The sequence below is a fragment of the Phymastichus coffea genome, unplaced genomic scaffold (genome assembly GCF_024137745.1).
Source record: "Phymastichus coffea isolate CEN01 unplaced genomic scaffold, Cenicafe_Pcof_1.1 PCOF00038, whole genome shotgun sequence".
Lineage (NCBI taxonomy): Eukaryota > Metazoa > Arthropoda > Insecta > Hymenoptera > Eulophidae > Phymastichus > Phymastichus coffea.
The window spans coordinates 51,674-64,664 of NW_026706849.1; the positions used below are offsets into that span (position 1 = coordinate 51,674).

The 12,991-nt window shown below is 47.1% G+C and overlaps 2 protein-coding genes across 3 annotated transcripts in view; one reads left to right on the forward strand and one right to left on the reverse strand.

Annotated features, from left to right (window-relative positions):
* LOC131663696 (prickle planar cell polarity protein 3-like) overlaps positions 1-12,991 on the forward strand; it is a 120,532-nt gene that overhangs the window by 18,880 nt on the left and 88,661 nt on the right. The gene's annotated exons all lie outside the window — the stretch shown is intronic.
* On the reverse strand, positions 13-2,325 carry LOC131663699 (ribonuclease Oy-like). The gene has a single exon (XM_058934254.1). The coding sequence runs from the start codon at positions 2,254-2,256 to the stop codon at positions 1,570-1,572; it is 687 nt and encodes a 228-aa protein (XP_058790237.1). The 5' UTR covers positions 2,257-2,325; the 3' UTR covers positions 13-1,569.

Sequence of the window (12,991 nt, forward strand, 5' to 3'; positions counted from 1 at the left end):
GAGGTGCACGATTAGGTGGTCTTTGAGAAGGAGGAAGCACGCCGGCAAATGAAAGAAAGTGTGAAATAAAAAGAGAGCAGCGAAATAACGAGGTAAAGCTCCGAACGTGTTTTGTGCGAGAATTATAGGCGGGAAGCGAACGAGGAACGAGCGATTGAATGGTGCCGGGGGTTGAAAAGTCGAGCAGAGTGGGCATGGTGCGTGCAGACCACGCGGGGGACGTTTACGAGTGGCCTGGGCCAAAGTTACGATCTCGATACTGCAATAAGTACCTCTCGAGCTTTTCTTCTTCTTCTTCTTCTCCGTTCGGCCTCACCTCTTACCAATTGCGTTTCCGTTTCGGCTTGCGCCGCGTCGCCCGTCGCCCACAACAGCCCCAAGCCGTTTCTCTCTGTCTTCTTCTCCGCCAAGAAATATTATTTAATTAACGGCCTCTCTGCGAGATCTGCGGAAGCCGAGGCGGCCGTAAATAAAATCGTTACTCGTTCGCTTGGAGCGCGGCATCGTCGTCAGCCCGCCACGCTGCCAGTAGCTTTCGTTACTTCGCCACTGGGCCGCTGTTGCGCCAGTCGTGCCAAGTCCGTTGGACCACGGTAGTACAGCTAATGAAACGTACGATCGGCTTGCGCGGGCGCCATTAGTCAAGGCTATCTCACGCTGACACGGTCGAGTGGCGCTCGTGCCGGCTCGTTTATTTCAATATGTACAGCGTAGTCGCGGAATACGCCGGTGGCTGGACTGTCCGCACGGGTCGCGGAGCACGCTTCGGCTGCTAATTGTACGAGCGGCGCGCCGCTTTGGATTGCCAGTCAAGTAGCCTGCCGCCATCAACACCCTCGTTCTATTACCCAGGCCAATAATACTTTATAGATTTTACGCTGATTACTGGCACTCGAGGTGGCTCGCGAGCGAGGACGGACTTTATTGTACGCCACGATAATGGATTTGAAATGGAATTCGGCCGTGTTTCGGCAAGGCAAATGACAAAGCGGCGAGCGCGCGACCGCAACAAAGCCAGCACAAGTTGGCTTTAATGGAAGTTTCGATTAGGGGGACAATTATCGTGAACGGGGAAGGAAATCCTAAGTAAGCGGGAGAATGGCCTTAATTTGAAGACGAAAAAAGGAAGTTTTGCTATATATAAGGGCTGTCGGGCGGGCGGCTGGGCGGCAGGGCGGCAGGGTTTTAACGACTGTGGCGCTGCCGCGGAGCACAAGAATCTCTGCCTAATTACCCGGCAAAAGAGATTTCGTTTCGCGATCGTGCGGACTGTTGCGCCATGCTCCGGAGGCTCGAGACGCCGACGCCGGCGTACGAATGCCCAGAGGGGGTGGCCTTTAATAAGCAAAGCCACAGCCCGTGATATTGGTCTGTCGCCGAATCCCCGGCAGCGAGCTTTATTTACGGCCTCGGCCCGGCGCAATTTTTCGCCAACTCCGGGCCGAGGCTTGCACTTCGATGCGCAGCACGTTTAAGAGCGAAACGACGCTCGCGCTTGCGATTACATCCCTTTGGACTGACTGGTATTCGCAACAAACAGCCGTTCGGCTATTTCGCCGCAGTGAACATTTAGCAGCTATTGGCGTAGGTGACGTTGTAGTGGCGCTCGCAACTGGACAGGTATCCGTTGCCGCTGTCGCAGTCCGTCAATCGCAGCGACTTGTCAAAGCACAGCTGGACTTGCGACAAATACTGCTCGTGCTTGCCCTGAAAGAATTGGGAATTTAGGGAGAATTGGGAGCGAGTTATTTGGACTTGTGTGCGCTGGTAGACGATACCGACCTTTATGCGTATGCATTGCACGAAAACGTTCACACCGAGTTTCCGCTTGATGGCCCCGTGCAGGGAATCGAGCGTATAATTGTTTCCCGCGAGAATGTTGGCTTCCGCGAGTATGCCTCCGAGGTTGTAAGCGTCGAAGAGCCGGAGCGAGGTTGAAAAGTACTTTGTCACGGTATCCGTGGCCTTGAGATTCGAGCAAGTCCCATGTTTTTTCCATTCGTGAGACCAGAATGAATCGTTGTCGTACATTGCGCTCGGCCATTTCTCGTTTAATTCTTTTCTCAGCTCGTTCACTAAGCTCGCTTCGTACTTGCTGCCGCTACATTGGTACGGTCCCGTATTGTTCCCATTTGACGGCCAAAGCCCATGAATAGTCCACTTGTTTACCGCTTTAGATACCGCGCAGGACGTACACGCTCTTTCCGAGTTGTGCTGTTTACTGCGAAAATTCTTACAAGCCGTCGGAGACCACATTTCAGCCAGTTTCACTGTTTCAAAATCATTTCTATGCCCGTTATCGTGCTCTTGTGCAAATCTGTTGGAGTCGAGCATACGTTAGAACTATGTCATTGCTTATCTAATCCTAATTTTATATTTTTATAATGTATACATGAGAATTATTCTAAAATGTACTTGTCTAACCTTGTTCTTATTTCTTCTTTAATCGACGCGAATCTGTTAATCAACTGAGACACTGAAAGACTAAGAGAAAATCCTCGTTATAACTAATCGGTAAATAATATCATCACTAATATTCATCTTACTTTGCATATCCACAGGCACAACTAGTGAAATATATTAAAAATAAAATAAAACTTTGATTCCATCTAAACATATTATTGTATGAAATATATTCAACGCGGACGTGATATATTGCAGCTGCGTGGAATACAAGAGACTCGTTCAATAAAGGCGCCGTCTGGTGTTTTATCACTTGTGCCAAGTATTCTTAACCGTACGTCAGCCTATTATTTTGAAACCTCGTAATTGATGTTATTTAATCAGCTTGTTAGGTTCTGCTTAAAATCACATATCGCTTCTATTTAATGAAGTTGAATTATTATTACGGACTGAAAATAAGAATTCTCTGTTTTTACAATTTTCTGTGCGTTTTATACGGTTTTCATTAGAGCGATAACGGTGGTTATTTCACACGTGTTATCCAATCTTTGTCAAATTTCTAATCTATGGCTTTGTGTATTTTTCTTTTCTATGATTAAGCATTGACTTACGCGACAAATAATTGGACTGTAGAATATTGCCAAACTAGGGTATAATTAATTCTTATCGTAATGTCATGTATATTCTTTGTGGGAGCTCACGAGCTCTTCGCCTTGTAAAACTTGTAGAGACGATAAACGTTGAACGAGGCTAGCTAATGTGTCAGAAACGTCGACGAAAAAAGATGCTCGATGAACCACGTCCAAGGCAAGCTGCGGAATGGTGCGGAATGGCGCGGAGCGCGAGGATTGGCCGAAAGTTGAAAATGAATCGGAGTGCAGGGCGGCGTAAGCGGTCAGGTCGATTGCTCGTTGCTCCCACTCCACAGCCACCAACTTTTCTAATTTCTCTCCGTGGACCTTCTCGCTTTAGCATATTTATCTGCCTTGAAGTTTTCGGGCTTTGATTCGGCCGTCGGGGCCTTGGGAGAGCAAGTCGGCGCGCAGCCTCGGCTGGTCGTTCGCCGACCGATCCAACAATTGTTGCTCATCCAATCCAACGTTGCAATTTTTCGTAAGCGCAACCCGAAGGAACAAAGAAACAACGAGAGACAGATTTATGACGTCTTCTCTTCTTGGAGTTTAATAAGGGTCTTAGTCGAGTTTTACTTGTACAGGGGATAGACGATTACTCGCGCGCTCTGTGCCATTTCGGATATCGGTTTCGCAACGTTTCAGGCGTGATAGCGAAACGAAGCACTAACCCGGGCGTCAGCCGCGCGCTGCCACACACAAATAAGCGACGCGGCTCGCGCTAATCCGCCGAGCGGGAATTTCCTCGGGGAGGCCGGCCATTGTGCAACGAGCATCGATCTTCTTCGGCGAGACGGTCAAAGCGCCCGAGGAAATTATATGGGATTCCAAGTGGATACGTGCTCTCGCGCGAGAGGAGCGAGCTTTGTTTTCGGATCCAATCGCCGATCTCCACTGCACACTCGATGCACGCGCTGAAAATTCATTTTCCCGGCGCGATTTTCGCTCATTTTATTGCCTGCCTCGCAGCCACGTCCACGTCCAGTCGACTTATCGCTGCGGCCTCATCGCGAACACGTTTTCACTTTTAATTTTCAAAGGTGCTGCTTGCCTGCGCGCCGCCTAGCTAGCTGCGCTCTCCGCCTGCGCGCGCTGCACTCCACCTTTTAGCTTTTGCATTTACATTAATTTGCTGCGGGACCAAAGATTACATCGGAATTCCTGGCTAATTAATGCCGAGCTCGCGTTCGCTGGCTCATCTAACATTTTAACTTATTCATCTATTCGTTATCTTCGCTGGGCCACTCTTGCAAAGTCTGCATTGATTTTTCATTACCCAAATCGTGGGACAGCAAATGGGATATTCTGGCAACTCTAGGCCATTGATCATCGCGAACTCGTGCAAATTTTCCAAGTCATCATTCGTTTCGCCATCGCGAAACAAGGATTCGGCACGATTTTCAAGGAAAATGTTTTTGACGTGTGATAAAAACCGATTTGCCACTTCAGTCACGTTGTATATTATAACTGAAACTCACAGTGATGACGGAAAAACCTGTTGTTAAATAGTTAATCAATAGAAGGCAGGTGTACGAAGCAAAGTGATTCGCCCGACGTAGATCTGTTTTTTCACGTCCGTGCTGAATCCGCAAACGCAAAGATCTATGCAGTGCATAATTAAGTCGCGCACTGGCGACAATGCCATTTCCGAAAGCGTTTGCTCAACAATTTTCAATTCATTTTTCTCGTCCCTTTAATTTCCCATGAACACAATCGCAGATGTAGAACGTATAAATAGAAAAGTCTTCAGCCAATAGAACTGCGGATATTTTTCTTAGCATTGAAATTGACTGCAGCAACAATTGATGTTTCTACCTATTGGTTCCGCTAGCTGTGGGAAATGGGCAAGTCGTATTGGATTTCATACAGTATAAACGACATTGATAAAATCCATTGCGATATTTTCGCGTATGTTATTTTCCGGCGGCAAGCTGGCAAAGACCAGTTTAATTAAATTTGTGTTTTGAATGACAGCGACTTGAATAATGGCCAGCAGGAGCAAATTGGAATGGAGTTGCGCCAATAAACCATTAGCAAATTGAAAAATGTCACGAGTCTGCTTGCTATTCAGCGGTGACGGCGGCGACGGCGGCAGCAGCAGCAGCAGCAGCAGCAGCACTCGAGGTATGCGAGTGAGGTGGTCGAAGAGGGTGATTCTTTCTTATTTTCTCGAGTGACGAGGGAAGAAGTTTGGGTGGGTGTGTGCGTGCCGCCTCGAAGCCGAGAACATAGCGTAGGCGTGTGCTCGCGAAGACAGAAGCCGCACGCAGGACTTTGCGAGCGCAGCGCACCTCGGGGGCTTCCTCTTTTTCCATCTCTGCTTCTTTTCGACTCGTCGGACTGCTGCTTAGTCACGAGGCGGAACTCGCAGTGGCAGAGCTTGCGGCGGCCACTCTCGATTCGCAAACGAACTGCAAACAGGGAAGCGCGACTCGAATGAAGCTGCGCTTGGCGCTTCATTTATTCGAGTTCTCGATCGATGATCGGAAGTCGGCCAAACATCGTTGAGCTGCGTCGGCGCAGCGCGCGGCTGCAGTGACTTTTCGGGACGCGATTGGCAATGTCGGAGAGAAGTACGGCGAGTGTCTGGGGTACGAGTAGCCAATGAACGCAGCAACGGCAGAGGCGAAGAATGGAAGAAAGAGAGGAAGAGATGCACAATGGCTAATGAGGCTGTTGTTGGGATCCGGGGAGAGAGTAAGTATGAGCGTGCAATGCAGCCGCGACTTTTCTTTGGGCGCTGGGGCGCGCGCGCGCGCGCGAGAGGAAGAACGAGAGCTCGAATTACGTCGCTTCGGGGGGCTTTGATTCCTTCTCCGCTGCCGATTGATGCCGCTCTCCCGGCTACCGGAAATCAGCGCGAGATTGCCGTGCGCAGCCTCTAGCCAGCCTCCCCCCCCCCCCCCCTCTCTCTCGCTGCGTCTGCACTTGGCGCTTGCTAATGCGGCGTCGCTCTGCTATCTCGCGCTTGTAGCGTGTGCACGGCCGGGCGCGCATTTCTTAACGCCCGCGAGATCGCCTCCGCGAGATTGGCTCGATCCTATTGTTCCTCGTGGGCGTCCCTCTTCCAGGCCGAGTCCAGGCCAGATCCGATTAGGGCGAGCGCGAGGCGGCTCGAATGGCGAAATTCGGGAGCGGTGCAAGCGCGCGCCCGCCAGGGATACGTCCATCGGCAGCTGCTAACTCGCGAGCCGAGCCACCGATCGAAAGTCGCGCACTGCGAGTCAGAGAGGCAAAGCGGACGCGTCGAACGGGGGATCGGAACGAGGGGGGGAGGGCAGGACGGCGAGTCGGATCGAGCGGCAGATGCGATAAGAAAGATGTACGAAGAGAGATAGAGAAACATGATGCGAAGGGCAGAGGAGACGAGTAAAAAGATGAAAGAGATCCACGGAAAGTGAGTTTTCTGCTGTCCGTCGCTTGTTCTTTGTGCTCGGCAGCCGGACTCGTTTTCTCCGCGCGCGCCGCGTGTCCCTCTTTATTGACGTTTTTGCCTTAGCCTTTTTCTCAGGCTCCGCGAGGCCGCGCGCCGTATAGCGCTCCGCGTAGCTGCCCCGCTCGCGACCTGCAGGTCGATCGTCACTCGCGTTGTCGCTGCTGCCGGACGGCGGAATCCAGCTAATCGGCGCCCGCGACGCGAGACGCTGCCCGACAAGTCAATGGAAGTTGCTGGCCGGGTAGTGGAGTCTGCGACGTGGGTGCGAGTCGAGAAGGAAAGACGGGGATAAGACAAAGAACCGACTTGCGAGTACAAATTCGATTTTCCGGCTCTCTAGACCCCGTAGGTTTCGCGAGAAAGGCCTTTCGCCTTTTCCCTGCAACTTTTCCTCTTCTTGTCTCTTTTTTGGACCGTTGCTGCCGTCTAAGTTCGTTAGGCGCTTCTATTCGCGTCTCTCTCTCTCTCTCTCTTTCTGATCTACAGACTAGCGCTTTTGAACCTTCCGCGACTGACTGTGCTTTTGGTCTGTCTTACCTGTCTGTCGCAGCACTCATTGTGTGGCTGTGTTTAGAAAAAAAGTGAGAAACCAAAGGCGAGTCGGCTGGAATCCGACGAATGAAATGATAACCGAGCGAGTGTTTTCCCACGAGCTGACGTCGCGCACCCGTAGCCGTTGGCTCGTTCTCTGTTTTTACGAGTGCATAGCGGCTCCGCCTGGCTTAAATTTGCATCGGCTCGAATACAGGGCTGCCCCCTCCTCTTTCGTCTTCCTTCAAAGTTTCACGACGGCACGCGGTTGTGCACCGCAGTGCGATGGACGACATCGCGAAGTGGACGGTGCACAATCCGATTTGGCAGGCAAGCCTCGCGCGACTTTAGCGACAGGGGGTCGAGCTCGCCGTTATCGCTCGCGGCTACGAAGCCAACCAAAAAAGGGTAGCTCTGTTTTCCGCATTGTACTTAGGCCGCTGCCCGGCGCTGGCTTCATATCGGTCCGCACAATGAGCGCTCCTGCTTGCTTTTCTCCTTTCCTTTCCTTTGCTTTCCCTCTTTCGCGGCTTTACCGGTGCTCGGCTGCTCCCATATCCAGACGCTATTGTTACTCCACGCGAATCTTCGTCCTTTCCTCCTGCTCTCTTTTTCGCAGCAATAGCTTTTATTCTAATGCGAGGCGGCCAGCCGTTGCACCCGTGCGAGCTACGCGGCGCGCCGTCGAACGAGATCGTCCAAAGTTCCTCATCAAAAAGGCCACCACCGCCTTCCTTTGTTCGGCGGTCCGCGATGTGACGCTCGGCAGCTGTTTTGTCCGCGAGGAGCTCGCTCGCCCGTATTTCGCGTCGCGACTTCGGCTTCTGACTTGCAGATCGATCGCTTTACATCGGCGCCTCAACGCCGCCTGAGCAATTTTTCGAACGGCCACGAGGATTCGAATCCCACCAGAGTTTTTACTGCGGCGCGCGAATGTAAAATTAATCCACATCCAGGCTTGGTTCTCATTACTATGCGCGCTGGAGGGGCACTGAGTAATTGAAAGTTGGATGGCGATCGATGAAGCGATCGGATATAGGTACAGCGCGCGCAACTTTTTCCGCGAGCCGATTGCAAGTTAACGCGTGTTCGAGCCGTCGGGCAGTCAGTCAACGTCAGTGGCGAGAGAGACAGAGAGAGAGAGAGAGAGAGAGAGAGAGAGAGGTGTCGCTCGCGCGGCAGCCGCGAAAGAATGCCGTCGCGCGCGTTGCCGGAGAGTCGTCGGGGCTTTTCTCGCTCCCCCTCTGTACGATTCATGCGGGAAAAGCGGCCTCGTCCGCGTCCGTCTGCCGGCCCTCTAATGCGCTCGCGCACGCGAAAGGGACGAGCTCGTAAATAGTTGCCGCGAGTGTCGTTGGGCTTGCATTAGCGATAAACTTGCTCCGGCGCCGCGCAGGTATACCTAGTGCTCGATAGATGTGCGCCGGATAAGACGGCTCTCGCATATACGACTGTAAACATGCGCAGAGATTTCATGGAGGTGAACGAAACCCGGCGCTCGGCTCGCTTCTAATAAAACATCGACAGCGCGTTATTGTCGATAGGGAAAAGCTTTGAAAGGCCGTTGAATCAGCAATCCACGAGTAGCCATCCGCTGTGGTAAACAAGATAATTACAGATTCCGTGTGTATCGCCGGGTCCGACTGCATTGATCTACGTTACAGTGGCAAATGCCAATTCGCGTGACGCACAGAGAGAGAGAGAGAGAGAGAGAGAGAGAGAGAGAGAGCCAGAGCCAAGGCAGGCAATTTGCCAAGGCAAGAGGCGGTCGGGGGCATTTGGCCATGGGCGCGCGCTGCGGCTGCGTTCGTCGAGCTGCCTGAATCATGAATGATTTGGTTGGGCGGGCTATGTCGACGGGCCGGGGCTCGCAATTAGACGGACGTACAGGCCGGGATTTAGCAGTCGGCCGAATCGATCGCCACTGGCCTGGCTTTATTGCACGGATCACACCTCGCTCTACGTGTCGTCGTCTCGTCTATCGGCGGGGAGCTTACACCCCGTAAACCTCGATCGGCCGCGCTCGCCTCTCTGTTATGCGGCTGCAGTTAGCGATCAAACCACGATTACGCCGCGCGCGTCCCTCGGCATTGCCGTTCGATGATCTCCGCTCGGTCGCGACGACCCAATTCGCGTCGAGCCTCGAGGTCGATCGAGAGACCTCTTTTCTTCGGATCGCCTGGAAGCGACGCCGCAGACAGGCTAGCAAGGGCGTTTCCGAGCTGCGCCTCGGCAAACAACAGACCCATCCAAGGTCGAGTCACAAGTGCGTGCGCTGAGACCGTCTGGGCACGCGCGACCACTCGGAATTCATTTGCATTGGCTGTGCTCACGTTTTAACGCCGCGACCAGATTATTGCCGCTGCCGGCTCTTGCCTCGCTACATCCCTCCCTACGAGCTACCACGCTAAGATCTGCCTCTAGTCACGCTCTATTTGCTACTTCTACGGCTCTCCCATTGCCCGCTTTCTATTTGCCGCTTATATCGGTGCACCTCCTGCCTAAAGCCTTTTTATGCACTTATTTTCTCAACTATTCTCATTTCATTTTCTTTCTCTTTTTCAAAACATTGCTATAACAAATTCTACTGCTATCGGGTATATTGTAGTTTTTATATTGCTTTTATATTCATTAGTCTTTTGAAGCCTAAGACTTTTCCCAAATCATCCAAATACTATACCATCCAGCTTATTTCCAAATAAGATGGGTGGAATCGATGCGATCGTCCCAGAATAGGACTTTGCTCGAATTTTGTATGTACGTTTGTACTATCTGGCAGTGACAGTCCTATATATTTAAATCATTAGCGAAGATCAAATTTCTTTTCAGCAGTCGCACATGTTGTAATCGGATGACAGAACATTTCGGCTATTTCAAATTCCTTTGTGCCAATGTCATCTAAGCAATGCATCGTTTGTTTGTCATTTTTTACTCTTTCGAAAACAACTACAAGTTTTTTCAAAAAGTCAAATAGCGCCCTGGTTATTTTTATCGTTTACAGCTCGAGCATACCCAATATCGCAAATTAAGAATGCATTATGAAGAAACACTACAATGTTTTATTGCGATCCACTTTCGAATTTTTTATGTACAGTCAACAACATCAAATCTAATTATTCCATTCTATTTAAAATATCAATTCTTATTTTATTTTTCCAACTCTATGTTTATAGATAACTGAAGCATTATCACTCGCAATCAGTATCGATTAGCTTGCAAATGTGAGAAACACTATTATATCGTATGTAACTAATTGTCAAAGATGATTCAGAAATATCTACGTGCATAGGTCACCACACCCTTTTCGGAAAGCTTCCATAGCGAGTTCCACTGTTTTTGCATATCCAAACATTGTTTGAAACCGCGGTAGCGTTTAAGAACTAGATATAACGGAAAAAAAACGTGCGAATGATCCTTTCAAATCTGTTTTATAAGCTTTGACATGAACTGCCGTGCGTTCAATAGTTCATATATGATTTCATTTATCTTAATCTAGTATTAGTCGCACGAGAAAATTACTCGCCTATTACTGGCAAAGGAATACTATAAATCAAGAAAATCATGTGACGTTGCTTTATCTTCTTTCGTAATAGTTGGGTCTATCCTTGGCTTCTTAAGAACTAAATAGATATGATCATCCTGACAAATAGCTATCGAGATAATATTAATTTATTGAATTATTTCCATTTAACGAGGTGAAATTTAAAAAAATTTCGTCACTTTTCTGTTGAATTCGACAACGATTCACTTATACTATGAAGAGCTCTCAAGTTACAAAAATAAAATCGAACAAGGTTTTTGTATATTTTAACAGTTTCGCTGCTCGTACTTCATCGATAACTATTTGATGATCGCCAGCCAAATGCGTCAGATCTCTCACAGCTTTTCTGTCTGTAATCGAAGTTAATTAATGACATTTCATAAGGTAAACGAAATGCCAACTGACTTAGCTTAACCGTTCTGACCACAGTAGGACAAACTAAAGCTCTCGCCAAAGTTTTCGTCGTTTGCGTAGTATCATTTGCAAATTGACAGAGGTATTTCACTGAACGGTATGACATTTTGAAATCTTTGTCAATTAGAAATTTCGCTCCGTAGTTTGAGCCACTTTCGAATTGGTTACCTTCACTGGCGATCCAAAATACGACAGCGGTCTTGGAAGTATTTTTAGCTGGAGTATAAACATTTGACTACAGGCAATCTTCTTGATCCACTATCACGTTGTGTAGTGAATTGAATTGCGCGCAAGCTTCTGGTCGCTCTAGTGCATCTATTTGATATTGGAACTGGATGTTGCATTCAACAAGATAGGCAAGTCTTTATATTTTCAAGTTTGCGTAGTAACTTCTGTTCAGCTGATAACTTCTATAAAATGGTAATAATCGAAGTAGAGCTATGAGTCGCTTGAAATTGGATTATGAATACTTCGGATACTGTACATATTATTTGAATATTCTGTAAACTATGATAACGTAAACATGTGTTTTGAATGTTATTAGCAAAGTTTCAAAGTACTTTATTAGCTTCCTAGTAATTTTGAAAGTTGTGTTTCTATCTTACGTTCGATAACCATCATGTGTGTGCATCGTATGGAGTTTACGCATTTTTAATGTATGTTATCCATAAATTCTGATTTTAAAAAGGTAGAAATGTAGTATAAGTATATGCCAATAGGGTGAACGGGATTTAATATAACTGTCATTGTACCTACTTGAAAGCAAAGTTCTCAATTGGTTGGCGAACATATGGAATGCTTTCATATGCAGCGTATTGTTGGTCATTGGCAAACTTTTTGTAATAATCGTTTACTTTCCCCAAAGGTATTGTCACGGACGGTCGATCGATCGGTATTAACAGTGCATTATCAAAAACAGTCGCGAGCCAAATAACGAATGTACAATACTTGTTTGCTGACATATTCATAATTCAATGCAACAAATCGACATACTTTGCTGGATTATCACGTCTAAAACTACTTGAAGACAGACTATAGTATCAAACGTATTACTATGTAATTGTCGAGTTTATTGATGGCACATATGTTATTATTGCCCGCTTAGTGCACGTTCAAAGACTCGATCGACTTTTCTATGTGAGAAAGTGTTCATTTATTTGAAGATTTCTGAATTTCAGTAAACTAGACGTTAGATATTATTAATTATTGAAAAAAAGAGCATTCGTATAATTTTCCATGACGAAATTCAATTTCAACCGAAAACTCATAAGTAGAATTACTAATGCATGGATTAAATTTTTGTCAACCAAAGTCCATATAATTAGGTGGTACCATTTAATATCACTGAAAAATACATTTATGCACAACGTATATAAAAAGATAATCTGAAAATTATAGTGATGCTACAGGCTAACAAACAGAAAGAAATTTTCGGAAGACAGGAAAAAAGACTTTTTTTCGCTTCTTACAAAAACAATTACTAGTTCTTGCACAGTAACTTCCACAGTTACGAAACTAAAATGCCACATTTCTATTACAATATTGATTGTGTGCGTCAAGTTTGAATAAGATAACTTAAAAACTATACAAATTCCAAATGGTGACACCCATACACGAAAAAATGGCCCAATAATGAAACATAACAAACATCATGAAGAAAAATACCATTAAGTCAGATGAAGTAATACATCTATATAAATCTATCTAGACGTATCGACCATAAAACAAAAAATTCAACAACTAAACATAAAAGGCAAAACATTGTACGAAACTAAAAAAATAATTTTTCTAAGAATTTGTGAATTAAAACTTGCTCGCCGAGGAAGAAAAAATCCAAAAGGCATACAATTATATATCTTACATTTACACGCGAGAAAAGTGTTACGCAATGGACACAAAAAAGAGATGTTGTAGGCTTCTCTGTAATTCAAAATAAACTGGTATATAAAAATAGTTATTACAATTAGATTAGAGTACTTTGAAATATAACTTCAGATAAAAAAACGAAGACGCAAAAATAAAATTTAATATGAA

What these genes read in the sequence shown, in the direction of transcription:
- LOC131663699 (XM_058934254.1), bottom strand. Translation starts at nt 2,256, where the DNA reads ATGTGGTCTCCGACGGCTTGTAAGAATTTTCGCAGTAAACAGCACAAC.